Source organism: Haplochromis burtoni, unplaced genomic scaffold (assembly GCF_018398535.1).
Source record: "Haplochromis burtoni strain Fernald_Lab_line unplaced genomic scaffold, NCSU_Asbu1 Contig_120, whole genome shotgun sequence".
NCBI lineage: Eukaryota > Metazoa > Chordata > Actinopteri > Cichliformes > Cichlidae > Haplochromis > Haplochromis burtoni.
Genome location: NW_024582481.1, coordinates 1,718,089 through 1,743,834, shown reverse-complemented (window position 1 = coordinate 1,743,834; position 25,746 = coordinate 1,718,089). Strand labels below are relative to the sequence as shown.

At 40.6% G+C, this 25,746-nt stretch overlaps 1 protein-coding gene across 2 annotated transcripts; it reads left to right on the top strand.

The window, feature by feature from the left end:
* Positions 1-46: 46 nt before the first annotated feature.
* mindy3 (MINDY lysine 48 deubiquitinase 3) lies at positions 47-25,746 on the top strand. 2 transcript variants are annotated; one of them, XM_005934823.3, is made up of 16 exons: positions 47-134; positions 761-1,088; positions 1,399-1,478; positions 4,416-4,476; positions 4,575-4,781; positions 4,980-5,031; positions 5,721-5,835; positions 5,990-6,063; positions 6,142-6,221; positions 6,472-6,542; positions 8,788-8,868; positions 17,455-17,527; positions 20,994-21,066; positions 22,913-23,000; positions 23,873-23,944; positions 24,841-25,746. In XM_005934823.3, exons 2-16 carry the CDS (start codon positions 998-1,000, stop codon positions 24,988-24,990), a joined length of 1,368 nt encoding a protein of 455 aa, XP_005934885.1. In that variant the 5' UTR covers positions 47-134; positions 761-997; the 3' UTR covers positions 24,991-25,746. The 2 variants fall into 2 exon arrangements, with proteins under 2 accessions (XP_005934885.1, XP_005934884.1); XM_005934822.2 differs by lacking the exon at positions 47-134 and adding an exon at positions 138-273.

Sequence of the window (25,746 nt, the reverse complement as noted above, 5' to 3'; positions counted from 1 at the left end):
TTCGGTTAAACCACTTTCCATTTATGGGCGGGGTTCTTTAATATGATTGACAAGTCTCTAGACTATTGAGGCGACGCGCTGACGCCGCAGCCCTTGACGCATCTGGAACTTTCTGGATTTCAACCAATGGGCAAGTACGTCAATTGTACGCTCTTCTCTTTTTCCCACACAATTCCGTTGTAAATAAACGAATGACAGAGACGCGGTTGACGGTGAAATTGCTACCAGAAAATTTCATCAATACAGGATACCATTACCGGACTGTGTATTAAGGTAATTAAGGCCTCTAATATAAAGCTAACGAAAACCTACGAGTTCATGTAACGATTCTAGCCGTCGTTTTAATGTGCAAAGTAAATGAGTGACAAAGCAATGAAAAATTAGCTGCTAGTAGTGATGCTAATGCTAACTGTTGACATTACCAAACTAACTCGGTTCTTAAGATCAAAATTTGGTGCATTATTTTCTTAAATGTCTTGCAAGGTAACAACGTCGCCAAAAACAAGAAAATTGTTATCTAGTTATCCGTTTTTAATAAACGATTCTTAAATTGCCGTTAAGTAACTGGCAGATGTTTAGCTGGTTTATAACCCCGGGAAGTATAAATTAGTATTCATTTACCAAAGTAAAAAACTAGTTGGTCTTCATCGAGGATATGAAAGTAATCTGCCATTCCTAATGGACATTTTCCGCCACAGACCGAAACATGAATATGTGTTTTTCTCATAAACTGCACGGTGTCTTTTCTATTACTTGGTAGGTTTCTGTGGTTACGTTGATGTCATTCCTACCCGCCAGTGTGCTGTCAGTACTTGTAGTCAGGCTGTCGTGTACAGGCAGCTTGTGGCCAATGCCACAGGTTTCGACCTGCCCGGAAAAGTAAACTGTCAGCAGCAAGAGGAAAAAGCAAGTTGGTGTAAACAGACCTATCTTTTCTCCACCTGGCTGTTGGACTGAAGAGGGACTGACTTTGGATCATCCAACACTGAAAGCTAACATGTCAGAGTTAAATAAAGATGTGGTGGATTTGGTTTGGGGGAGACCCTCCAGTGGAGTGTCTGTCTCCATTTTCCGCAGATGGGCCCAAGGTATGATACTTTTTCTCAGTATGTTGATAAGAGTTTAAACTAATTTCCCCCAAAAGGGGTATGAAGCAATAATCCACTGTATCCAGACTTTAAGACCAAATGACAGGAAGCAGTGATTTTGTTTGAAATTCTAGCTGAAACAAAGTTAAAATGTAAAATACTGAAAATGAAAGTATAAATACTTACCTGCCTGTTGAGGTTTACGCCCTGATTTTGTCTGTGGCCCTCAGATCTTCAGCTGGATATCCATTTGTTTGTTTTGTTTTTGTAAGTTGTTATTGACACAAAATCTTTTTGCTGTTTATCACAGGATTTGTTTTTAGTGAAAGTGAGCTCACAGCACTGGAGCAGTTTGAAGGAGGGCCCTGTGCTGTAATTGCACCTGTCCAGGTAAGATCGTATTCAGCCTTCTGACAATTTGTCCTGCTCATTTATGATAAAATATCTGTATGCAATTATTTTGGTTAAAATTGAGATTATAATAAATGCCAACTGAACTAAATGTGCCCCAACTGGTATGTGATGACAATAAGGTTTTCTGCTTTAAAGGAGATGTGTTATGCTCATTTCCAGCTCCATGCATGTGGTCTTGGTCTCAAAAATAGCTTTGTTTGACTTATAGTTTAAAATAATTGTATTTTATCTTACACTGGGCTGTAGTGTAGCTCTTCAGTTTATCCACATTCTATAAAACATTTTTAGCCACTTTTACCCTCCCTTGAACACAATTTTCTGTTTTAAAACACAGAGTGTTATTTAACAGTAGGTAGGGCTACTCACAGCCAGACATGTGTGGCTCACTTTAGAGCACCTGAGCATTTAGCTAAGAGGCGTTATATGCACATATGCTGACCTCACATTTTGAAACATATTCCTTGTTTTATGTAAACATCCACCATTAAGGAAAAGTATAATAGATCCCATCATGAGGAAAAAAAGTACACTGGATTTATAAAAGAAGACAAAGTGAGACAAACATTGTGAAAAATCTAATCTTGACCATCTTGTTTTGATCAAAAATTAAATTTGTATAACTGGCCACCTCATACCAGTGTTGGGTAAGTTACTTTAAATTAGTAACTTAGTTACATTACTAGTTACTTCTATCAAAAGTAACTCAGTTACTTCAAGTTACTCGTTACTTTCAGAGTAACTAGTTACTAGGGAAAGTAACTTTGGTTTTACTCAGAATTCTCTTGTTAATGTGTTGCTTCCGTAACTGGATACCCAGCATGTTTGCCAGTCTTCTAGCTTGCTTACTTGCCACAAGTGCACTGTGCCACCTACCAATAGAAAGGAAAAAAATAATGTACACATTTCCACGAGAGAAATCCCATGCCTGGACCGTCGTTGACCGCCGCATGATTCTAGCCTGCTTTTTACATCCAACACAAAAACTGCAGTCGTGGTGCTTTCGATTGTACTCAGAACTCGGAAATTCTGCCTTCTGAATAGGAAGATGTAGGTAACACCAGACTGCAGATGAGCTGCTTACAGGGCTGGACTGGGACAAAAAAAAATCGTCCCGGGGAATATGACTAGAGACCGGCCCACCATTATAGGAAAAATCGCAAAAGCCTTTGAATGAAAACAAACGCTGTTGTGACAGTGATGTACACTGTTCTGATGGTATATATATGCATTAATCTATCAATCATTTGTTGTAAGACTCAGATAATTATTTTTTTAAAAGCTAGACATTTTAAATGAGAATAAGAAAGAAAAGTACTTCTTTGTGTTGTCTCCCCGTTAATGCCCTACATGGACCCCTGGCAACACTTTGCTAGACCCGCCCCTGCACAGTTACCAGCTGTCAGCTACAAAAAAGGATCCTGGTGTTATTTGTCTCTCAGAAACAGTTCATAACTTCCCTTCAACTCATTCATGTCACCTAAAAGGTAAACCTGTTTCTCCATCACCTGTTCAGCTCTGATGATTCAGTAAGGACATCTCCTGGTTTCATCTTCATGTTTCCCTCTCACCAGATAACCAAACCTATCATGACCAGCAGCTTTTACAGCTGTGGCTCCAGCAAACATCAGCTGATACTAGAAATTAATATTAAATAAATTCTAACAACAGCTGATCAAGCTTAAATGTGCTGCTGTTGTTTAGCGCGGCATCCGCTGGTTTCCTCTTTCTGGCGCAAAGTGGGCGATAAACAAACAAGAGAGAAAATGGCCTGCATTTATATAGCGCTTTTCTAGTCCCTAAGGATCCCCAAAGCGCTTCACACTACATTCAGTCATTCACCCATTCACACACACATTCACACACTGGCGATGGCAAGCTACATTGTAGCCACAGCTGCCCTGGGGCGCACTGACAGAGGCGAGGCTGCCGGACACTGGCCTCACCACTAGTAGGCAAACATGGGGTTAGTATCTTGCCCAAGGATATTTGGCATGCAGCCAGGAAGCAGCCTGGGATCGAACCACCGACCTTCTGATTAGTGGCTGACCTGCTCTGCCACCTGAGCTAAAGCCGATACGCTGATCACTGATCAGTTTTATGATTGAAGTAGAAACAGGAGAGGAGAGAATGAGAGGAAAAAGGGCAGCTGTGCAGCGTAAACACGAATAACTCCAGCTTTGTGTCTTTTTCATTGTAGCTGAAGTCCGGGACAAACTGTTCCTTTTCACCTCAATACGAAACGCGTAATATTTTCTCTGAATACGAGACGATTCCGTTTTTTACGGGACGGTTGGCAACTCTAATAATTAACCTTATGAACAAAATAAAGTTCAACATCAGTAACATATAGCACCCACCCAGCTGTATAGAAACTCCGTCATGCTAGCTAGCACGCAGTACGAAAAAGTCAGCATAACGAAAATAAACTCCACCTAAACTTGGTTCATATCTGACCCAGATGACTGCAGGTCATAACTTCTTACCTGAAGTTCAGTTCACCTGACACTCGGACCGGCGGCCGCTTCGGGTCTCTCCTCTTGCCTCCCTTTTCCTTCATCCACCTGCTGGCCTCCACCACTTGCTAATGTTATTGAATCTGTGGAAGCTCCGCGATAGCCACCACACGAAGTAACGAATAACGAGCCTATCTAAATCCCAGTAACGAGTAACGCGTTCCTGGTTTTGGCATAATAACTAGTTACCGTGCTCGTTACCACAATAATAACGTAGTTACTGTAACGCGTTAGTCCCAACACTGCCCCATACAAATGGTTACTTGTATAAAATGAAGTAAATATTAGTTTCTGTTATTCTGTGATTGCTGATTTTGGACAAACAATGTCTAAGAGATAAAGCACATTGCACCATGCAATATTTCTTGCAAATTTGGTTACAGAGTTTGTTTCTTTGCAGGCTTTCCTCCTAAAAAATGTCCTCTTTAGCAGAGAGAGTTCCAACTGGAGACAAATGTCAGGTAATTTCTTTAAAAAAAAAAAACCTCATTCACTGAATTGCCTGGTTTTGTTTTTTTGTTTGTTTTTTTAAAGCACGTTTTATGTTTGTGTATGTTAGAGGAGGAGCAGAAAATGGCACTCTGTTCGACGCTAAGCGAAATCCTGGAGTCTGTCTGCTCCAGCACCTCCACGGGGTTCTGCCTGGTGACCTGGGCCAAAGGACAGAGCCCACACACTAGCACACAAACAATCACACAGGCACAGTCGCAAACACAGGACATGCCAGAGCCAGCAAGCAGTCAGCCACCACAGGAACAGCAACCCAGTGAGTCCTACGTCTGTCACGTTTCCATAAAAGATGCACGTTGAAAATGAAACTGCAGAAGTATTTTTACTGTTTAAATGAAGACTTGTCTTAATATTTAATTGTTAAATAGAAATTTTTAATGACTAATCACTTGATCCAGTATTTTAATGTGACATGCTCTAACACGATGGTTTCTGTGTGTTTTATTGTGCCTAGCTGCTTTGGCTGCTGAGGAGCTTGGCTTTGAGCAATTTCACAGTGTTCTCCAGTAAGTGACAGTAAATATTCTGTCCATATATAACAATTAGCTTCTTTAATTCCCATAAAATCCTGATATTAAGTAATTACTGTTGGTATTCTGGAGGGATTTGGACTTTGTAAGTCATTGTGGGACAGATGTCAATATGCATTACTGTACTAGAGAGCAGCACATTTCAACTAGATTAATCTAAGCCTGCAAGAATTGGCTTTCACATCGGTGTTACCTTTTTCACTCACTCACTGCTCACAATTTGCTGATTGAGCATTTTCACTGATTGCCTAATAAAAAAGAACTACCTTTCTCTCACACCGTCTGCCACACAAACACAAGCCAAATAAATGCAGTGGTGTGTTTGCCAGACAAATATTGAAATTTCATCAAATAGCGCACTGGCAGTTGAGACGGTAGTCAGCAAAAAGCAGTGCTGACTCACTGTGAGGAAGTGCACGCAAACCAAGACGAATAGCTTCACTACCAAACTTTCCAAGGTTGAACAAAGGAGGGAAGTGGCTCCAAACAAAAGATCAGATTATTCTTCAACCTCTCATTTATTTGATGCCTGCCCTGTTGTGAAAGGGCATCTGGGCATCACAAACTCAGTTAGTGCATTTGTCAAATTGACACCTCCTGAAACCCAGCACATTTGTCTTTTGAGTGTTTCATACATCATTCTTGTGTTTGTTTCCCTCCTGCAGCAAACGGACGGTCATGTCAGTGGCCCATCTCAGAGAGGAGGTGCTGTCTCTCTACCACACCTGGAGGGGGTGCTGTGGAGTCTTGCTTTTCCTTTATTCTGTCATCCTCACTAAGGTAAAGAAATGAAAAATGCAATACTGAAATAATTATGATGTGAATGAAACTGCTACTGAATTTTAAGACCTTGATTTTTTGCATTAAATCATCGTCATTCATCAGTTTAACCAAAAATTAAATACATTAATTTCCTTTGGTTCTGTTTGTGCAGGGCATTGAAAATATAAGGAATGAGATCCAGGACACAATGGAGCCTCTCATAGATCCTGTACATGGCCATGGGAGGTAGTGAAGCAAATCTTCTTTTCTTTTTTTTTCTTTTTTTTTTCACCCTCTTGATGCGTCTTTTCCCCTCTTTTGCAGTCAAAGCCTGGTGAACCTTCTTATAACTGGTCATGCTGTCTCTAATGTCTGGGATGGAGACAGGGAGTGCTCTGGAATGAGTAAGACTTCAATTAAGCATTGCACGGAGATGCTTAAAGACACCAAATCCGCACAAAAGAAACATCTACACATATGAGAGTTGCAGAAGTCATTTGTGGTCTAAGATTTAAACTCTGGTCACCAGACTGTCATAACTCTTAAACCTCACAGCACTGCACAAAACTAAAAATGAATACCAGTTTGACATCATTGGAATTCTTATTTTGTTGTTGTTGTTTTGTTTTTTTTCTCCCCATTCTTGTCTTGCAGAACTACAGGGAATTCATAAACAGGCATGTGTTGGTTTTCTCACACTGATGGAATCACTACGCTACTGCAAGGTACAGACACAGATACACTTACATTTTCACAAAGCTTGGGAAGCTCTCTAAAATGTCACAAAACATCGTTTTCAAATCAAATGAAACTTACATGTAGTTGCATGTCATTTGACTACGTGAACATCAAATTTTGAAGCCTAGAAATTGTATTGGCTTTTGAAAAATATCCGCTCTGCAACAGATTGGCCTGCAGGGGCGCTAAAGAGCCATGCTTTTGTAATGAGTCCAAATTGTGGTTTAGGATTGTCTTAGTGAAGCAAGCGAGGTCTTTCTTGAAAATGCATTTGACATTTTTATGTGATTAGCAAGTGTAGCACTGATTCCTGCATATATTGCTAAGAAATAATGATTATTTGCCCGATGTGCAAGGCTCTGTTTGTTTACAAAGCCCTTTATGGTCTGATTCATTATTACATGTCCAACCTCTTACATCAGTGCGCTGCTTCCAGGTCCCTCTGCTCAATCGATCGGATGCTTCTGACTGTCCTGCGCTCTAGATTTAAACTTGGGAGAGGTCATGCATTCACTGTGTTTCCCCCAAACTGTGGAACAGCATTCCCCTCACAGTCAAATCTGTTCCTTCATTGAGTCAAAGCTTATTTGTACTAATTGGCATTTGAGTGTCTGATTTGCCCATTGTGTCTCCTGTGCTCCTATGTTTAGCACATTCTTATCTATTCAGTTTTTTGTGCTTTATAAATGCATTTGAATTAAGTTGAGATGCCCTTACTTTATGCACCAATGCAAACACATAATGCCATACCATCATAGATGCTGAATTTTGAATTCATGCTGATAACAAGCCAGACAGTCCATTTCATTTGTTCCTCAGAGACACAATGTCCAAGATTTCCAAAAAGGAATTTTAAATGTGGATTTGTCAGGATGTTGGGTTTTCTCTGGTTGCATAGTTGAGTTTTAACTTGCATTTGTGGATACAGCTGCAAATTCTGTTTACCAGCAATAGTCTATGTCCATTTATAATAATAGTGATCAGAAAAATGTTAGTTTTCTGGTTTGTCCTTTGCGTACAGATATGTTTCCAGATTCTCTGAATCTTTTGGCCGTAGTACGAACTGTAGATGATGAAATGCCCCGAGTCTTTGGTAGTTTATGTTTGGAAACACTCTTGAATTATTTAACATTATGACCATATGGTCTCTCAACAAATGATGATGCCTTCCACATCTTTACTTCTGAAAGATTCAGCATCTCTGGGGTGCTCTTTTTATATCCAGCCATCATCCTGACTGTTTCCAGTTTCTAATCAGTTATAAAATTCTCCACAAAGTGATTGTCTAGTATTGCCCAACTTTTCCAGTCTCTTAAAGCTGCTGTCCCAATTCTGTTTTTCAAAAACCACTACAGTTTTCTACAGTTCCAGCATTAAAGATGTTTTCAATTAGCTATGGAGTTGAAATGGATTCAAATCATTCAGTTTTTTCATTTACATTTTACACAGCTTGCCAACTTCTTTCTGTAGGTTCACGAAGCATAATTTAAAAGTATAAACAAATTGTCCAGTGGTGGTCGTTTGTGAGCTTTCAGAGGATTTGTGTTTGTTCAAGAAAGCTTGAATGCAAATAAAGATGCCCATTGTGAAAACTGAAAGGAGGACTACAAATACAAATAAAGACACAAACACTTGTTGTTAGTTGTAATTCTGACATTTCAAACTGTGAACCATAGGCCAAAGTTTGTACTCCCAGGGGAAAATATGTTTGGAAGGAACAGTTATTTTTGGAAAACGTGTACTGAAAGGCTGACCAATCACAACGAAAACGTATAAAAATGCTTGTACCACAAAATAATTCAGCTGGCTTGAAAAACAGGAATGCTCATTTATCAATATAAGCAAGCCAAAAATAGCTGAAGTTGAGATATGGAGCCTGTGAACAGGTAAAGTGAGTAAGCAGCTGTAATAGGTTAATGGCAAGTAGATGGTTGCCAAAGTAACTAAAGAGCTCTTAAGATCGACGTTACAAAGCAGCGCATTTATATGCTATTCATGGCGGTTTAAGTTATCATTGTCATTTTACAGGATTTCATTATGCATATTATTGTCGAGGGTTTTAGAGAAATAACATGCCGCTGTTATTTAAATATTAATGTTGAATGGAAAATCTGCATGTTACATTTCAAGCAATTACTGATTCATGATGAAATTTACTGAAATAGACACTCACAGGTTATGCATTCCTTTTCTGTGTGCGTGTGTGCGTGTGTGTGTGTGTGTGTGTTGCAGGTCGGGGCATTCCTCAAGTCTCCAAAGTTCCCTATTTGGATCCTTGGCAGTGAAACTCACCTCTCTGTATTTTTCACCAAGGCAAGTTCAATACACACATCCATTGGAGAGGTAGCATATAATTCACACACAGAGACATACAATGTGTAACATAAGCCAGTGTTCTCAGCAGGTTAGAAAAACCAGAATATGGAAGGTGCTTTAAAATAGTGCAGATCAGATATCAATGTGGGGGGAAAACCAGAGGCAGAGAGGGAGGGGGGGAGAAAAATGAGTACAGAAGATAGTCATATATGGCCGGTGCTCTTTCTTGGCTTTTCACCTAACAAGTATGGGGGGAAAAAATGCTCAGTTCCCAAAGATGAACTTAACAAATACTGGCACACAGACATGGTCTGCATTCTCGCTCCTTCTCACTTCTCAAACACAAACACAAACACAAACACACAAAGTTTTAATTTATCAACCATCTGTGATCAACTAAACAATATGTGGTTTATTTTAAAGTATTGCAAGCATGTAAACTGCTGAGTTTGTGCTCCAGCAAGAGTCTGCACTTCTAACCACCTTCACTGTCAGGTTAAATCCATCAGTATGGATCACAGATTTTTCTCTTCTGGCACAAGTTTTTTTTATACAGCATTGTCACGAGAGCTATAAAGCCTCTGAAACAACAATCAGAAGTAGCTCCCAGTGCATGTACAATTTTTCCATTGCATTTCAGGGAATGTCAGTAAGTAAGTAAGCAAATGGAACACAACTGATTATTGGCAGTGGTTTGGTATGAGATTTTTACTGTGAGCCAAGATGCCAAAATAATCTGAATGACACTAAAAACAAGATGGTGAGATAAAACTTTGCCCCAAACAGCACAAAGAATGTTGGTCTAAGTATTTAATCCAGTGTCTGTTTTGTTAATACTTGGGAAATAATAGTTATTTTAATGTTAATAATCCCAGATGTCAATGCACTCCCACATACTCTTGTATCTCAAATAATTAGGATATTATGAAAATATATTTTTGGTAGTTTGGTTAAAAAATATAGACTTATATTCTATATACAGTATATTCTATATTAATTGCATGTAAAACTCTCTGATATCTGAAGTCCAGTATCCCAGATTATTAGAATATTTTAAGTTTGAGCAAATTGCCAATCAAGCAGTATAAAAGCTCATCCAGTCTTCTCTCTCAGAGAAGCCTGGTTACTTCACAGCTGTTCAGATGGCGATTATCAACCCCCTTCTAAGGACAGTAAGGCACAGAAGGTCATTGCTGAAAAGGCTGGCTGTTTTAAGAGTCACGTTTCAAAGCAAGCCGACTACAAGGGAAAAGTATGGTAGGAAAAGGTGTACCCTAACCTTGTCGAGAAAAGTCCATTCAAGAACTGGTGAGAGCTCCACAAAGAGCTGACTGAGGTTGATCTCTTCTGGAAAGGAGCAGCAACTGTCACATTCCTAATATTAAACCGCTCAGACACAGTATCAGAAACGTCTTACCAGGTTTAAAAAGAAATAAAACTGGAAAAAATTCCACAGTGGTTCAAAGTTCTCTTTTTAGATGAAAGTACATTTTGCTTTTCATTTGAAAATCAAGGTCCTGGAGTCTGAAGGAACAGTGGCAAGGCACAGAACTCAAGATGTTTGAAGTCCAGTGTGAGGTGTCTGAAGTCTGTGATTGGGGGGGGGGATATGTCACTTGCTGATGTTAACAGTTGTTACTTTCCTTTTTTTTATCACATCCAAGTCAACACAGCCAACTGCCGGGAGATTTTTAGAGCACTTCATGCTTCCATTGGCTGACAAATCTTATAGAGATGTCAATTTCCTTTTCCAACAGGACTTAGCACCTGGCCACAGTCCCAAAACTGCTACCATGCTGCTGACCATGTTGTTATTATTGTCTGTGATTGGCCAGCCAAATCAGCTGACCTGAACCCAAATGAGAACCTATGGAACATTGTAAAGAGGAAGATGAGATGCACTAGTATATTACTGTAGCACTGTGTGAGATTGCTTTACAAGTTGAGGCGCTCTGGAGATTTGTGTTCTGTAACACACTATACTGATTCAGTCCTGATATACCAGAGGGGCTCTAATTGTGGCCAAACATGTTATTGGAAATCTGAGGGGAGGAAAAAGAAATCTTTGGTTTTTGGGAGTATGAATGAATTATTGTCCCATTTTTACTTGTATCAACTTGCATCTGAGTTATACACTCAAGCCTTCTCCATTAGTGAACATGTAATTTAATATGCTGCTTTAGCTTGTGAATTAAAGCTGGAAGTTTCAGTTGTAGCAAATCGATTATCTCTGCTGTTGTGAAAATTGCACCAGAGGGGGGGAAAAATTCCCAAGTAATCATCTCCATCATAACGCTACCCTGCTAATATATCATTGATTAAAAGCTCAGTTACGAGAATAATCTCATGCCCACTATGTGAGTGGATTGTATTTTGCCTCCGCTATGACCTAAAGTCGCCATGCGTGAACAGATGACTTACCAATTTCTACAATTCCCCCAGCACTAGTGACATATTCGCATATACACACACATTCCAGAGCACATGAAACCTAATCCTGATTAGCATTAGGTGCGTGCGTGCGTGCGTGCGTGCGTGCGTGCGTGCGTGCGTGTGTGTTGCTTTAGGTGGATGGCTTCTTGAAGGAAATATGACTCCCATGTTCTCATCTGGATGTATTTGTACCTCTAGACACTGGAAACACACTTGAACACACTCATTCATGTATGCACATGTACTGAGGAACATAGGCTAGTTGTACACTATGCCAACAGTAATGAGCTCTACAACTTTGAGCTTGAGGTCAGGAAGGCAGATGTGGGGCCTCATTCAGTGTGACCTTGTCCTACTGTGAAGTGAATCTGTGTTTCGAGAATACTTTTCTGGGCTTTATGGTACAAAAATAAACGTGCTTGGTTATGTAGCTTTTAGCTCCGATATAGAACCATCACCACAAAAACAGAAAACCTGATCCCCGCCTCTGATGTGTCAGTGGCTCCTTCTTTCTGTCACTGGGGACGGGTGTATATTCCCCTGAGTGGTTGTCAGTGTGACTGTGGCTTTCAGGCCATCGGCTTAATGCCATTAGTGTTTTGTTTTGTTTTTTTTATCTAATCTGCCTACACAAAGACCATCCTGCCAATTTTGATCTGTACCCACAATACCTCCTGCACTCTGTTCTCAGTTGTATTAATGTGTGTGTGCATGTGAAAGAGAGAGAGTCTGAGTGTGTATAATGGCATGTAATGGGATCTGTTTCTGGACGAGAGTTTTTTGAGACTCCGGAAAAAGGACAGAAAGCAAAGAAGTGGAGAGATGGGTGACAGATGAGACGTATCATATAGTATGTTTTTTAAAAAACAAAAAAAGATTCTTCCATCCTTCCTTTTCCTTCTTTCTTTGAAGTAGCTGAAGCTTGGTCTATTGCCCAAGTGAAGGACTCCCCAGCGCACCTTAGCCAGTCTCTTCAGATTGTTGATCCCTCATGGGAAGGAAAGAGGAGGAAAGGAAGTAGAAAGGAAGGATGCACTTTAAAGAGCAGTGTGGTGGTCACTCAGGAAAGGAGGTGGGGGTAGCCCCCCTGTGACATTTCTCATCGCTCTTTACTCTGCCCTCACTGAGTGATGAGGTTCACAGGCTGTATCTGCGCTTCTCCGGGGAGTTATGTGTGTGCATGTGTGTACAGTAGTTGTGCTCTGGGTCAGTGATTTACTAGGAGAGCGAGCAGCCGCTATGGCGCTCTGTGTCCCATAAGACTCCAGCTTCTGTCTGCAAAGACAGAGGATGTCTTTCAGGGACTGGTAAGGAGGAAGAAGCTGTGTGCAGACACAGTTAGCTTTAATTCATTGGTGTTTTACTGCTACTGGAATATGGCTTAAATCTTCAACATAAAATATTCCAAACTTAAGGTGCATTTGCCATCCCTTTTCAAATATCTTGTCTGCAGCTCACAGTATTCTTCAGTGTAATGTGTAACATATTATTTCAACTCGTGTGTTTGATGTAATAAAGTAAATTGCAAATCTCCCTGTTCATTACTCAATCAGTGCATGTTTGCAAAACGTCATGTATTGCGTTCTTAAAGAATTAATATTTAAAACAACAACAGGAAAATAATCTGCGGGGCCTTTATGAAATTTGTTTGGTCATCTACGATTAATTTCTGGTCTCCATATGATCAGTGGGCGCGGGCCACACACAAACACAAACTAACAAAGCGGTGTACATTAACAGTCATTAATAATCTGTGACAGGTCAGACCAAAGGTCTTTGTAGTAGGATAAAAGTCTATCTTTGTCACTGTATGTGTGCATTATTCTTCCTTTTCCCTCAGGTGCTGCTCTTTGTTATAAGACGCATCATTACGCTGTATAACTATTCTCTGGTGTCTCCTTTCTTTTCTGGTGAGACACGTTTTTGCCCATCTAAGACAGTTTCATAAATCACTGCTTATCCTGCTTTGTCACACCTGAAACTGCACTCACTCATTATGTAGCAAGAGAGACACGGAGCTTCTGTTCTTCTCTGTACTTGTGATCACACAGGCTAGTTAAGGTGAACTAAAGGGGCACATACAGTCTACATAACAAGCCCTCACTCACTGACTCTCTTCTCAGCCTGTCATGTAGTGAGTCTGTCGTTACCTGCTAGGAACAAGATGGGAGACACTGCCCAAGACCTCTGCTTTGTTGTTTTGAAACTGATCTCTACAGACGCACTCTATGGCCACTCAAAGCCTCTCAGCAACACAATAGCTCTTTGGATGGACCGGTGAGAAAGAGAGTAATTCTAGTAAAGTGCTATGTCTACCTGTCTTACCTGAAGTAGCTACATGCATGTGGAGATAAAGGCTGAAAGGTGGAAAGAAAATGGAACAAAAGTTAAGGGAGGGAGGGGAGGAAATACTCCAAAACTGGAGTACCTATTTAGCACAGAAAAGGGTAAGTGAGGGGGGGCGAGCTGGGCAGGGAGAAAGAATGAAAGGGGAAGAAGGAAGGACATGAGACGTCAACCTAAGAGAGCCTCTCAGCCTGGTGAGCACAGTGCAGCATGAAAGCAGATGGATAGAGGTGACGTTGAAGACAGTAGTCAGCAAACATTTCTTGAACATAACACAAATAATAAAGATCAGCCGAGCATTGTACTTTATCTAACATGTTGCAGTAAATCTTGAGCTGCTGTTCTTAAGCTAGGGAGGAAAAATAATGTTTGTTTTTTTTAACTGTGTTGATAAAATACAAAATTAGATTGTTTATGGTTGATCTCATTAGATATGCACTCATTTCTCGTACTCTTACGGCATTGGGTACGGAGGTGGCAATCGCAAAATCCAACAGGCATTACTTCCTAAAATTGGGTTGTGCTCATCAGATAACAATAGTCCACAAAACACTCCTTCATCCAGTTTAATGTTTGTTCTTAGGGTTTTTCTTGCTGTATGTGTTTGCTTTCATTACTTTTTAAAAAGAAATTAGTATTTTCATCTGAAAAGAATAAGAACATCATCACCTGTTACATGAAATCGAAGGTTGCAAGTAAACCTAAATAATTAGTATTCGTCTATCATCATCTTAATAGCTACTGCACAAGTAGGTCTGTGATCTTAAATATTTTGTTGGCTAAAGTAAGACTTCCTCTCTGTGTAACATGAGTTAATTACCTAAAATACGCATAATTACAAATTTTATTTCCTATCTGTAATTTGTTTTGTCTAACAATGTTCTTGATCTAATAAAAAGACATTTGCTGAAAAGGACGGTTGATTGAAAGACAAATGCACATTCCTGAATTCTTACTCGGATCCTCTTTCCGGTCTCTTAAAATTTTTTGGCAAGGACCGTAAATGTATTCCAGTTTTACTTGGAGCAAATGTTCTACATTACATTGTATATTTAAGTCCTTGTGATTGCATGACTGTAGTTCCTGCTTTGTTCCTTTAGAGAAGCTTGTTTTCGCTCCCTTGCAGAGGTCACGGGTTTGCACAGAAAAGGTTGCGCTGCAGAGATTGGAATGTGCTCCTTCACAAACAGCGTTTGCATCTCAGACCTGGCTTTGGTGCTGCAGTGTATCATTGCACTGGTTCTCTGCATTAGCATTGTACCAAATGAATTTCATCACAGGATGCAATTTATTTGTTGCACTGACACTACCTCTTGCATAGACGCTCGCACATACACACTGACATGAACTGTTACTCAATTAGTTTGAGTGGAATGAAATTGTGAGGCACACAACATACATGCACACACTTCCCTGCAGAGTTTGTTAGCTCCATGACATGTTTTCCAACTCAGCAGCGTCTTCCCCAGGCCTCTAATAAAACACAGATCAAAGATGGCCAAGCAGACCTATCATTGCACACACAGTCATGTAGGCTTTGCTGTCATTTTATGTGCCTGTGCATGGTCTTGACGCTCACATGAGTCATTGTCTTTATTAGTCCCTTTCTTGTGCTCATATTGGTGTGAGTCTGTGTGTAATGGTCGGCCATAATGATATGTTTTGTTTAGTGTGTTGATGACCACTTAGTAGTGTTTGTGTCTTCGTTGGAACGCAATCTGTAAATGTTAGATTATCAGGTGAACATTGCAAACGGACTCTCAGTTCACGAGGCTTATTCGACGTCTATATGTAGCCTTAAATTAATTAAGCCCCGTGTCTTTCAAATGAGGATTATTTTCTCAGTTGGGGTAGAAGGCTTAATTACATTTTATCAAAACAGTTCATGTTTCATGATACGGACGTTTGTTCAACTCCTTCTGAACTTTTTTCAGCACTTGATTCCTCTGGGAATTGTTCAATCTTGGAAGTGAAGCATAGACGCATCTAACCTAATGAAAAATCTTCTGTCAGATTTATGGAGCCTGTAATGTTAACACATCAGGCCTCTGCTGTACTCTGTCACAGAAAAGTGTGTGAGCGTACGTTTGCTGGTGTGACTGTTTTTCTTTGCATCTGAAGAGCCTGCAGCTGGGAGTCATCTCTTCTTGGACGTGTCTCCCTGGACCCCCCCCCACCCCCCCCCCCAAAAAAGCCTCCTCTCTCCTTAAATAAGCCCCGAATACAGTAATAAGTGGACCATGAAACCCAAGCAGCTTGTGTGGATCAGAGGCTCAAGCTTTAATAAAGGCTGGCTAAAGGAGATGTGGAGGGTTCATTTGCTCTCCCAAAACATTATGTGTTTGTCCAGTGATTCATTGTCATAAGTACAGTCTTGTAAAGAAGAACAGTGAGAACCCTCCGACTCTTGTCTTCACGTTTTGAACAAGTATTTCATCTTTACCTTCTCTTCTCTTAAAAATATTCCCTCCATCTCCCGTGAGCTTTTTTTTTTTCTTAAACTCTTTTTAGTGTTTACACATGAAAAATATTTATAGGGCACTTTAACATTTACCTTCGCTCTCCTTATCACTGATTGCTTTCAGTGTTGCTTATCAGACACTTTGGTTATTCGACTCTAAAACCTGTATAATCTTGACAAGATCTGACACCAAGTTTGAAAATATCAAATAATACCTAAATGCAAGATAAGATAAGTCAGGACGTTTCTTTTCATTTTGGGGGGGAGTGTCCAACAAGATCTATCGCAGGCCTCTGGGGTTAAAGTGCTGTATTAAGGGTTTGGTATGTTTTAAACAAACTTGATTTTCAAACATATCATCCAACAGCGTCCAGAGGCAAAATTGTTTATACTCCAAATGGGTAAAAAACCTTGCGGTCATGTCCTCCTTGTGGGTCAAAATACTTTCCTGATTTTACTATTAGAACTCAGTTGTGTGCAAAAAAAGGGGTCTAAACCTTTATCACACCTGAAGATTTTAGTTCATGCTTTCATATTTTTAGTTTTGGGAAGTAAGACAAAATGTCAATTACAAAGTCAGAAAGTGGAATGGAGTGGGAGGAAGAATTTCAGAGTCTAACAGTCTGATAAGTTGTGGGGTTTTTTTTTTTTTTTTGGTTTTATTTTTTTATTCCCAATTTCCTCAGTATAGAAAGAGTAATGAAGGCTTCGCATAAGCATGCTGTACGATGTATCAACCACTTATAGATGGATAAACACAACTCTTCACATCTGCTGCGCCTGTCAGCGTTGCTCTCTCCAAACTTTACCAACATACAAACATTGCAGAGCTCGTCATAAATCACAAGCTAGATATTTAAGACTTGATTTCCTGACACTGTGTTTGGAGTGAAAACAAGCCATCTAACTTTATCAGCAAATCCGTTAATAACCCAATGAACTCTGGTGATTGCACAGGCCCCTTAGGTTCCACACATACATGCTTAATGTACCAACAGTGAATCACAAACCTACTGCTATGAGTGGTGCTCTGTATTGGCTGCATGTTTAGAATATAGAGTGGGTTTGGTGCATTAGTATTGCTCAACTTTGGCAGGACCAATTGAAATCTGCTCTTAGTAGAGATATAGATAAAGAGAAAGATAGCGGTATATAGATGATCATCGAAAATGACAGAAATATGACCTAACTCTTCTCCTTCTCTCTCCTCACTCTGCATACAAATATTGGATGTGTGTGTGGTCACTTTAGGGTTAAACCTCTTCACGTTCTAGTGCACACGTGTTTCTTACTTGCTCTTGTCTTTAATGTCTTGTCTCTTTGTCCCTACTGTCTCCAAATAGGAGATGTCACTGGTTGGTCCAGAGTCTCCATCAGAACAGGCAAGGAGGGTTTTCCAGTCATTTGATCCTGAAGGTAACGGAAAATCAAGTGTTTGCATTTAAGATGTACTACTGATAGCTCTGTTTAAGCTTTGACTGATACCAGTTTTAAATTAGTAGTCCTCACTACAGAAGGAGAAGAAGAGGCTCTGCATGACTCTTCTATATGTAAGGCAGCATCAGGCTTTACTTAAGGAACAAGGCCAAGAAAAAAAGTAAAATGGGCATTTTTTTTTTTAAACTTTTCAATGTTTTTTAATGCCTAATTTACTTGCACTTATTTCATTTGAGAGCAGTTTGATAAAACACAAGAGACTTTCAACTATGTTTGCAATAGTTTCTTCCTCTGCTCCCTGCTTCACCAAGTCTGTGAATGTGTCTATTTCACTATCCGCAGACCAGGCATGGGTGAAGTTTAAAAAGCTTTGCAGCAAAAGTCTAAACTTGACCAAATAAAATAAATAATTAAAAAAAAAACTAAAATAACTGGAGGAGAGAAACCAAAAAGGATTTCACCATCAAAGACTACAGTGCAAAAAAAAAAAACCACTAACAGAATTTGTTCTAGCAGTAAAAGTGAAATGCATCCAGGCCACTCACCCTTTGTTGTTAGCTCTCTCCATGCTATATAAGTTCTGTTTGCAAAATGTAAGAGTTTATGGGCGCACTGCTGCTGATGGCTGACATACTAAACTTAGAATAACACAGACTTGAATTTAAGAGGTCGGCTCCCTGCCCTGAACACCTGAACCAGCACTGAGGCTGTTATCCAGTATTGATCCAGTAATACACTAAGTATTGATTGGCTTGCCTCAGTTTGATTCATATACAGTCCACATGTTATTCACCTTCTGTCTGTCACCAGCTGTGCACAGGTTTTGATTGAGCACTTTACTTTATTTGCTTATTAATACACCAGTTATATGTAACCTGGCACACGGATGTACTTTAGTTATTCCGAACTTTCACTAACACAGCTACACACACAAACTGAGAAAAAGACATCCTGGCCCAACTGTCTTTTCCTTCCTTCTCCCTGCTTGCAGATGCAGTCATAACCTCTTTTCTTTGTTGTTCTCATCACCATTATTTTCTTCTGCAAAGAGAACAAGGGTCCCTGTCCCTCCTCTGATCTTCATTGTTGTTGTTTAGGTTAGTGAGATCAGCTCAGCTAACAGCTGAGTCAACCATCCTGCTTCTTCCCCCTCTCTTCCTCATTTTCTTAAACCTTTCTTGTAACTTCCAAGTCACTGTGTAAAAAGACCACAGGAAAGACACAGAGAGAGTGGGACAATGACAGCAGAGGCAGCAGGTTGTCATGTCAGTAGAAATGAAAATCTTGTGTGTAATTTTCATTCACGCAGCTTCAGGATTATATTGTTAGATATTTATGTTCACTCAGAGAAGAGAAACATGCAATGAAACATTTAGTGTTAACATCTGCCGTGCAGTGTTTTTCCTTCTGCTTGAATACAAGAGAGTGAAGTGAGCAGTAAAGAGATGTCAGGAGTCGTACACAGGACATGAGCATGAACTATTTTATTATTAAAGTGTGCAGCTGGGAACCAGTTATAACACATATTTATGTTTTCCTATTTTCAAAGGAACTGTGCTGTTCTTCATTGCTGTGAGCTGCATTATTCACGATATGTGCCGAGGTCTTTCTGTATTTTGTATAGGGGCGGGTATCTCTAAATGATATCCAGATATTTATGACGATCTAGGAAAACAAAAGTACTATCCGTACTTGCAGGCAGCAGCATTTATTTATTTATTTTTTTTAACAATTAATAACTGTCATTGATGACACGCTTTCTGATTTTGAAGGTGCCAGTGCTATAGTGCAGTGGTGTTATAACAGCGTAAATTATATATAAGCCCAAAAATAGCCTTGGTAGTATTTTACCTGGAAACTCTAAATGGAAAGTACATAATAACTGATTAACACTTAACAATAACAAAACTTTCCTGTGTAACACTTCAAGAGCTGTGCAAGGTGGTCACATAAAAATATTTTCTACCTGGGATACTGACTCCTGAATCTTGGATTGAGGGATTTTAACCAGCTGCTTAAAACACTGCTTTTCCACGATCTGACCGCATCAGTAATTTCCATCCACCGTTTGCTCTTCCTGTCATATGGCGTGCAGCTAATGAGTGCTCCAGCAAAGCTCGGTGGAGTCATTTGTTTACATCTGGGTCTCGCATCACCAGCTGCTAGTGTCTCCTCTTTTGTAGCCTGGTTGTTCTCAACAGTGTTTTTTGCCTCAAATGGTGAAGCGAGTGTTGTTTCTAGCTTTTGGCAGGAACACTTGTCGTGCATATTTTTCAAAGCATTGTGCTTTTGTTGGAGGTTGTTAAAGTAGCTCCCTTTTCAGGTCAATTGTCATAGGATGTTGACACGTGGCCGGCTGCTGAAATTATATCTCCAAATTACATTTGCTTATATCACGTTTTTACGTTGACGATATGATATAGTGCAGCTTTAATGTGGTGTGATGTGATGTTACCGCATGATTAAATCCTACCAGCTGACAACAAGCTTGCAGGCTCCAACAGCTTTTACAACAAATATGTAAACAAAACCATCGTCTGCACTTTCCTTGTTCTTCATTTGTCTCTTCCTGTTGCACAGAATACCACTTTGCTTGTTGTCAAATCCGCTTCTGCTATCATCTGCCAGGACATTCTGCATGCCATATGGTCTTTTCTCCCAAACACTTGTTCAAACAAACACATGCGTGGGCTCCAGTAGTTGGACCCACAATCTTATAGGGATACGTATACACACATGAAGGAAGAATGCACTGTACAGATGAGTGCTGCGTAACAGGGCCATAAATCTGTCTGTGTCGCATGTACGGTCAACACAGCCCCTTGTGTTGTGGAAAAATGGCGCCAGAAACATTCACACGCACGACAGTGATTCACAAGAACTACAAACTCAGTAACCCACTGCACTTTTTTTTTTTTTTAAAAACATTTGTTTGTCATTGTCCCTGCTGTCTGCCCTCTGCTCGCTGTCACACCATCAGCTGCCACTCTAAGAAAATATCTCTCCGTCTTGGTAGAACGAGATTGAGTTTTTGAGAGTGAACTAGCAGCACACTTGTCAGTTAGTGTTCTTTCGATCGCATTTGGGGTTTATGTGTATATCTAAACACGAGACCGCACAGGCTCACATGCTGATGTTTAAATGACATAAAACTGCACGGCCAGACAGCAGCGGACAGAAACACATGTTAGTGTTTAGAGCTTCTCCTCTCAGGTACAGCGATCATCACGCTTAAGGAATGTAGGTCAGAGAGAAAAGACAAGGTGTCTGTGTGAAATGTGTGTCAGATGAGTTCATTGCCCAGGCTTGTGATGTAAATAGTTCTTATGCCACATGTGTGTAGGTGAAGGCTTTGCCTTGTTTTTTAATTCAAGTTTGTATCTTATGTTTTGTCTAAAGTCAGCACCCTTTCTTTATGTCTCTTTCTCTCGCTCCCTCTCTGTAGATAATGGTTTCATCCCAGAGTCTCTGCTGGAGGATGTGATGAAAGCTCTTGACCTTGTCTCAGAGCCTGAATAGTAAGTGCTTGCATGTTCAAGGCTTTATGTTTGTGTGTGCATGCTTGTGTGTGTGTCCGTCTCCATGTGGCACCTGTAGAGCTTCTTAGATTCTACCTCCAAAGTCACTGGCAGGCCAGGTCAGCACCTCCTTGCTCATGTTTCACTACCAGGCTGCTATAAAGCAAGACCAGAGAGAGCCCGCTATAAAGGCTGGGGAAGAAAGAGTCAGAAATTGAGGCTTACGGGGAGATCGTTAACTGCAGGAAGAAAGACTGAGAGATCGAGGAAACACTTTAAAGTGCCGCTTCAAACAGAAGCACGTTCTCCTCTGAGGAACAGTAAGCCTTAATGCTGTAGTCACTGGACTTGCCAAGTAACCGGACCAATAATCTGGTCTACAGACCCCCAGATGGCCGATACATCACAACAAAACACAGCAAACTGACGGGAGACTCCCACAGGAGAGTCTCATTCCTTACCACACAACAAGATCTCACCGGGATTCCTATGTTAAAGATAGCATCTTGATTACATAAGTATTTAATAGCAGTATCGAGACTTTAGGAAGTAAACATCGTCATTGAGAGCAGTGAAAGTTTTTTGTTTCCATCTATCCTGTGACCTTTGACAGTCAGCAGCTCTAAGACTTTTGTTATGTTTGGCAAATTATTATTTCTTGAGGTTTTAAACACATGGATACATTTCTATATAATTTGATTTTGATTCTATAAGTACTAATAGAAATGTACTTATAGACTTTTTTGGTGAACATGTGAATTCACTTTCTGCATGTCTGGAAATTAAGTAATCAGCTGTGATGCATAATGGGAACCAAAAAGTGAGGTGAAATGTTATTATAGGGTGAGAAGAATATAAACGAGTCTCCTTATTGCGATCTACAAGCACTTAGATGGCATTGTTGCACCCTTACTATGTTTTGAGCAAATCCAACATATCCAGTGCAAGAAATCCACTGACGAACAATTCAAGTAGTCTACATTTTGATATTTAGGTGTAATCTTAATCAAATATTACCAATCTTGCTAATCTACTGTCTTTGTGCAATTCCTAAACAAACAAACATGATCTGAGAAGAACTCAGTACATACTCACATACTCAGTGTGTGCAGATTAATCTCACGTCCAGTCAGTTTTTAAGTGATATAAGTCATGCAGCATTTACTGATATAACCCACCAAAAACAACTGACCCTGCTGAGCCCCATCAACACAACTTTTTCATAGTGGGATTTTTATTTATTTTTATTGATTCCTCTCATCATGTTTTTTCTTTCCTCCATACAAAAGGTGCAGAAGGTCAGCTAGAAGCTGTTAGTATTTCAGAGGGTTGCTCAGTGACACTGAGTCTTACTCTGCGTGCTCCTGCTGCATGTAGAGTTGGTAACAAATCGGCAGATGAAGAAATAATCGTTCTTTTCCTTCTGTGTCTGCGTATACTCCTCACTTTTCTCCTCACTGCCTTAAAAGGGCAATCTGATCAGATTTTTTTTCTATCACAGTGGAATAATAATAACACTGATCTAACACATAGGAATGTCTGGACAGAGGTATATTTAGTTGTACCACAGTATTCACGAAAATGTGCACGCGCTTTCCCAAAACATGCATCATGAATCCACGCTGAGTGATGAGGTGATTGTAAATTTGGATCAACTTTCATACACAAATCTTGTTTCCTTTGTGCTGATAGTTCCTTTCTCCTGAAATTTGTTTTTATCTGTTTTTTTGTGGCATTTTATGCTGGGTTTTGTTTTTGGTCTGTTTTTGTCTGTAAATCTGTTTTCGTCTGCTCACTGTATGTTTACTCCCCCTTTTTTTTTTTCTTAATCTCTTCTCCTTCTCAGTGTGACTCTGGTTAAGAGTAAGCTGGATCCAGAGAACTTGGGCATAATTCTTCTGGGCCCATTCCTGTTGGAGTTTTTCCCTGATCAGGTATGTGTGCTTGTGTGTGTGTATGTGTGCATGAAGATGGAGGTCAACTACAGCTTCTACAATACAGCCCCTGCATGATAAATGCCTTCCATCCGTTATACAATCCATATCACAGTTAAAACATATGGAGGAGGCCTTGTGCCCAAACACATATGGGTGACACTTAGGTCTGTTTTCAAAGAATATGTGGAGTGCTGCTTTAGCATTATGCCAATAACATTCCTGTGGTGTCTCATGTGAAATGCATGTGTGCCTGTGTGTGCTCACCATCATATGATGCTGCTTGCCGAGAAGTTTTAAGAAAGAGCGGTAAGATGCTTTTATGAGGCCGGGCGAGTGAGGAAGACGGGGAGGTGGGGGAGATAGAGGGGAACTGTGTTAAAGTGATCAGGGCTTTAGGGACTCGCCAGAAGAATGGCCCCGAGCCGCAAAAAAATTATACTGCCATTAGCCAACTGGACACACATGCAGACACACGTGGGATTGGGGCGAGGGTTAGAGTTTCATATATACCGTATAAACACGAGAAGCTGGACACGCTCTCAAAAAACACACCCAATTAGCTTTCTGCACCTTCAAGAAAAGTCATTGGAAGTGTTTTGGCTCACTGTCATTGTTTTGATCATTTTTTTTGTAGCGTAGGCTGTTTTGTGGTAATTTGGAGTTACGCACGCATTTCTGTTTAACGCCTGGGATTTAACATTAAGCTTCGGTTGCAGCCAGAGATGTGACAGTTTGACTTTTGCTTTTCAGCTGGCAAAGGTTCTGCCTCTGTGGGTCTCTGCCTCCATCTCAGTGAGAAAAGATTGCTCAGAGAGTCTTCAACAACACAGCATGTTTTTCACCCCGTTCACTCTGTGCCTGTTTTTCAGAATTCAGGAATCCCAGACTCATTTCCCGTCTACCACTACAATGGTCTTAAACAGTCAAACCACAAAGAGAGGGTAAGACACTCAGGGTTTTCACGGTAACTAATGGCACTGGTTCCCTTTTCATATTCTCTGTCTCTCTCCCAATTACCTCCGCTCCTTTTCCCATCATCATTCATACATACATGCGCACACATACACACAGCTGGTGGCAGCCGGCCACTCCAAAATAAACAGTAGCTGTTGCGAGCCTAATAGCCTGTCCGTCCATCCAAAGAAAACCCTGGCTTAGCTTCGCGTTTCTCTGAGCCATTTCAACACGAAGGCCACTGTCAGCAGGCTTTCTGTGATAAATGGTCAAACACAGGCTTGTTAAGCAGGATTAGTTTGATGGATGATTATCAGCAGATGCCATTGGTGGCTTTGCACAAACCTGGCAGTCAAAAATATCAGTTTCTTCATCTGTCACGTTTCCTGGTGTGTAAAATTGCTCATTTTTTTTCCCATACCGCTACCTGAAATTGTAGGAATGGCACCATGTGTGCCCACACAAAAGTGCACACCTACTCACATAAGAGGCAAGTTGTGATGGCATTTCCATTCCTATAGCTCCAAATGGGAATAACAGGCCTGCTGACTGTGTGCCTGTGTCTCTGTGTAAGACTGCTGTGTACTTGCATCCCTTCTGCTGACACCCTCAGAGGAACAGTCAGAATTGAAGTACACTGATTTGCATTTAGGGCGGTTAGCGCCATCGTCTCACAACAAGAACGTCTTTGGTTCAAATCCCAACAGGGGCCTTTTCTGTGTAGAGATTGCATATTTTCCATGTCTGTATGGGCTCTCTCCAAGTACTTTGGCTTCTTCCCTCAGCCCAAAGACATGCATGAGGTTAGGTTAATTGGTCATTCAAGAGATGTTGGGGGGAGGATATTTGCTGTGTATTAACCTGCATTTATGTGCGCTCTCAGGTCGAGTACGTGGAGGGGACTGCTTTGGTGCTTGGTTTTGAGGACCCCATGGTGCGGACGGATGACACTCCAGTGAAGCGCTGCCTACAGACCAAGTGGCCCTACATCGAGCTCTTGTGGACTACCGATCGCTCTCCGTCATTAAACTAGCACTGACACAACAAGCAGCGTGGTCCTGTGTATGCAGATGGACCACTACTGTGTCACAGCACGCCTCTCTGCACAGTGACCCCAAAAAGGTCGGCAGGCTACAAAACTGAAACACATGCAACACAGATGAATGAGAACAAGGAAAACAAAAAAAGACACAAATGCACTCAAGCAATACATGTTCATGGACTAAACATTAAAGCCAGAGATCCACTCTGTCATTCTCACATTCCATACAAACTCACCTCTACACTTCATGCTATTGTCTGTACACCAGTGCTTGTAACTGACACTGAAGATGTTTATGATGTGATTATTTAAAACAAAAAGAGTGACTGTTTATTTTTACAGGTCTGCTCTGTGCCGACACCTGTGCTACAGCTTGGTAGTAAACCGTTAGCATACTAGTTTGATTCGACTGGAGCATGTCATCAAATCAAATGCTGAATCGCATGTAGAGCCAGTCGACTGTGAAACACTACTGTTAACCCAGCTATAGGACTGTTCAAGGGAAAACCTACCAAAGCCTTCCACATAAGAGAACACAGAGACGGACTGCTTAGAGTTTACAGTGTAAAAGGGACCAACCCGGACGCAGAGATATGACAGGAGGTTTTCCGTGTTTTAACCAAGACGGAGCTGGTTTAGGTGCTCTGTGTGAGTGCTTCATGCACTACACTTGGATGTTGGACATGTGCTCATGTATTTATTACCAACACTCAAAAATTGTGAAATAAACACCTTTTTTTTTGTTGA

Coding starts and splice junctions, on each gene's coding strand:
- mindy3 (XM_005934823.3), top strand. CDS start 998: ATGTCAGAGTTAAATAAAGATGTGGTGGATTTGGTTTGGGGGAGACCC. Junction 1,479..4,415: donor CTGTAATTGCACCTGTCCAG/GTAAGATCGTAT, acceptor GTTTCTTTGCAG/GCTTTCCTCCTAAAAAATGT. Junction 4,477..4,574: donor CAACTGGAGACAAATGTCAG/GTAATTTCTTTA, acceptor TGTGTATGTTAG/AGGAGGAGCAGAAAATGGCA.